This window comes from Rhagoletis pomonella, unplaced genomic scaffold (assembly GCF_013731165.1).
Source record: "Rhagoletis pomonella isolate Grant_MI unplaced genomic scaffold, Rhpom_1.0 Rhpom_scaffold_11402, whole genome shotgun sequence".
Lineage (NCBI taxonomy): Eukaryota > Metazoa > Arthropoda > Insecta > Diptera > Tephritidae > Rhagoletis > Rhagoletis pomonella.
This window is the reverse complement of record NW_023469930.1, coordinates 1,740-5,138: the sequence shown is the minus strand read 5'-3', so window position 1 is coordinate 5,138 and position 3,399 is coordinate 1,740. Positions and strand designations below refer to the sequence as shown.

At 47.1% G+C, this 3,399-nt stretch overlaps 1 protein-coding gene across 1 annotated transcript; it reads right to left on the bottom strand.

Annotated features, from left to right (window-relative positions):
- Positions 1-1,172: 1,172 nt before the first annotated feature.
- On the bottom strand, positions 1,173-2,985 carry LOC118756666. Its single transcript, XM_036491419.1, has 3 exons — positions 1,689-2,985; positions 1,271-1,637; positions 1,173-1,221 (listed from the first exon to the last, which is right to left on the bottom strand). The coding sequence occupies exons 1-3, from the start codon at positions 2,983-2,985 to the stop codon at positions 1,173-1,175; spliced, it is 1,713 nt and encodes a 570-aa protein (XP_036347312.1).
- Between the last annotated feature and the right edge of the window lie 414 nt (positions 2,986-3,399).

Sequence of the window (3,399 nt, the reverse complement as noted above, 5' to 3'; positions counted from 1 at the left end):
CTTTATGCATACGACATCATTGACTTGAATGTTGGCATGAGGTAAACGCCACTTTGCGCGTTGCTGTAGAACAGTTAGATACTCTTGAGTCCACCGCTTCCAAAAAACCTGTTTAATGTATGTTGCACGCTGCCATCGATCAAGTCGGTCGTAGTTTAGCGTCGTTAGATCCGGTTCCGGAAGAGCTGTCAGAGAACCACCAATCAAAAAATGGCCTGGCGTTAGCACATCTAAATCCTCTGGGTTTTCTGAAAGGGGTACGAGAGGACGAGAGTTAATTACAGCACAGATTTGACATACCAAAGTACGCAATTCATCGAAGCCAAGCAGTGATGAGCCAACGGAACGATAGAAATGTTGTTTGGCTGTTTTTACGGCCGCTTCCCACAAACCGCCAAAGTGCGGAGAGCGAGGTGGGATGAAACGCCAATCAAAGCCATTACTGAGGCAAAAGTTGTGGACTTCGCTGCGGTGTTTCTCGCTGAGGGCTGAGGGTTCCGTAGTTCTTTAAGCTCGTTCTTGGCGCCTACAAAATTCGTCGCATTGTCAGACCAGATGCAGCTGGGTATGCCACGCGTAGCGATGAATCGTTTTAGCGCGTCAATGAAAGCACCTGTTGAGAGGTCTCTTACCAACTCCATCCATACAGCCTTTGTGGCGAAGCAAATGAAAACGCTTACATAACATTTGTGGGGCGATTTATTGCGTACTTCAGGCTTGTAATAAAATGGCCCACAGTAGTCCACACCGGTGACTATGAATGGGCGCGAGGCCTGAATTCGCTCTTTAGGCAGGTCGGCCATTATGTGCTCGACAAGGCGCGGTCTCGATTTGCAGCAAATAATGCATTTTTGTAGGACTCGAGTGACTGTTTTCCGACCACCTATGGGCCAAAACTGCATTCGAATGAAGGCGAGTAAAGCTTGAGGACCTGCGTGATGTTGTTTGCGATGAAAAAAAGGTTATTATACTAAATGTCAGTGGATGATCCTTCGGAATAATGCATGGGTGGCGCGATTCAAAACTAAGCATAGAGTTTTTTAATCGCCCGCCGACTCTAATAATTCCAAAGTCATCAAGAAATGGTGATAGCGAAACAATGCTGCTCGAGCTCGGGACGCAATTATTGGCCTGTAATGCCGTGTACTCCGGCCAAAGTTGCGCTCTTTGTACTAAGCGAATAAGCAGTTGAGTTCCATGGTGAATATCTGCGGCTGTGAGCTGCGAAGAGCTTGGCGATGTTGTAATATTGACAAATTTGCTGACGTACCCAAAAATGCGCTGCATTGTTCCAAATGAATTAATGTACTTGAACGAAAGCGAAATGTCATTGCGGTTATGTGCGGCAAGCAACACCTTTTGTCGAAGTTCTGGAAGTTTTGGTTGTGGTAGACACATGCGCGGCCAGCTGCCCTCCACTTCTCGCAAAAATGACGGGCCGTGCATCCAAAGTGAAGATCCTAGAAGTTCCTGCGGGGTAGCTCCTTTGGATAAAATGTCCGCCCGATTCATTGCTGTCGGAACATAGTGCCTCCGCATGCCCTCCGTTAATTGATGTATGGTGGAAATTCGGTTAGCGACAAATACGTTAAATTTCGATGGTTCTTCTCGCAGCCACGAGAGGACAGTGGAGGAATCTGACCAACAATGAAATGAACAGTTAAAAAGCTTCATTTTTGTAAACTCACCCATGAGTTGTGCCAGCAGTGTTGCTGCACAGAGTTCCAGCTTGGGCACGGTGATAGTCTTCAGTGGAGCGACACGGGCCTTCGAACACAACAGGTGCACTTGTACCTTACTATCCTTGGCTGAACGCGTATAAACGCAAGCCCCATAAGCTTCAAGGCTTGCATCGCAAAATGCATGAATTTCTGTAATGGCCCCAGGTTGCAAGACGTAACGAGGAAATGATAGGTGCTGTATGTCTGCAAACCCGCTGCAAAAGGCAGACCAGGCGGTGTTTAACGATTGCGGTAGACTCTCATCCCACTCAAGCTTGTCTCTCCACATGCGTTGCAGAAGAATCTTCGCCTTGGTCAGCGTAGGGCCCATTAGTCCAAGGGGATCGTAACAGCGAGCTAGAGTAGACAACGCAGAGCGTTTTGAGTTTTTACCGAGTTCTCGTTGTGGCACAAACGAAAATAGCAGCTTGTCCTTGACCGGATCCCAAACTAGTCCCAGAGCTTTGGTGATGTCACTGCCATCGTCAAACTTAAGGAAACGTTCCTTGTCTACGTCAGGTATATCACGAAGGATATCTGGACTATTAGAGCACCACTTGCGTAACTTAAAGTTTCCTCGAGCAAGGAGGCTAGTTGTTTGTAGCTTGATATTCAGTACTTCTTCCATCGAATCGCCTCCAGATATCAAGTCATCTACGTAGAAGTCTCGACGCACTATTTCTGCACCAATGGGGTAAGTCGAGGATTCGTCAGCTGCGAGTTGGTGCATGGCACGTATGGCCAGAAATGACGCAGGCTTAGTTCCATAAGTCAGCGTGTCTAACTTATAGATGGCAAAGTTTTCCTGAGGAGATTCACGCCACAATATGCATTGGAGCATGCTATCTGATGGGGTGACGCGAACACACCTATACATCTTACAGATGTCCCCAGTAAGTGCTATGGGAAAAGTACGAAATCTAATAAGGATATTAAAAAGTTTCGGCTGAATAGTTGGGCCTGCCATGAGTAGGTCGTTCAGCGAAAAGCCCGAAGTAGTGGATGCAGAGCCATCAAAAACCACTCTCAGCTTTGTTGTGCTACTGTCATCCTTGATAACGCAATGATGCGGCAGAAAATACTTGCATTGTTGAAAAACCTCATTGGTAACTAGCGACATGTGATTAAGGTCCAGATATTCCTTTATGAACTTACTATATTCTGTTTTAAGCTCAGGGTTACGAGCGAATTTTCGTTCAAGACTTTCGAAGCGTTGACGAGCTTGCAAATAGGAGTCTCCAAGGGCCTCCACACCACGCTTCATGGGAAGACGAACTGAGTATTCGCCTGATGACAATCGCAAATAATTTTCCCGGAAGTGGGCTTCGCAGTCGATATCTTCTTGGGAGGCCTTAGAGATCGGCTCGAAGTTGTGCTCTCTTTCCCAGAACTAACGCACTAAATCTTCCAACCGAGTGGAAATAATATCACTGGAGGACTTCCGTCGCACCACAAAAGATGATAGTTTTGGAGCTTGTTGCCCCCCTCCAGATAGCACCCAACCGAGGCGTGTTTTCTGAAGGAGTGGTAAACCGTATGCCAACCGTATCTGCCCCACACATAGCAGATCGAAGAACAATGCTGCTCCAATGAGCAGATCAATTCGCTGCGGTAAGTTGAACCCAGGATCAGCTAGTTGTATATTCGACGGAACATTCCACTCGTTGGTGCTCACGGA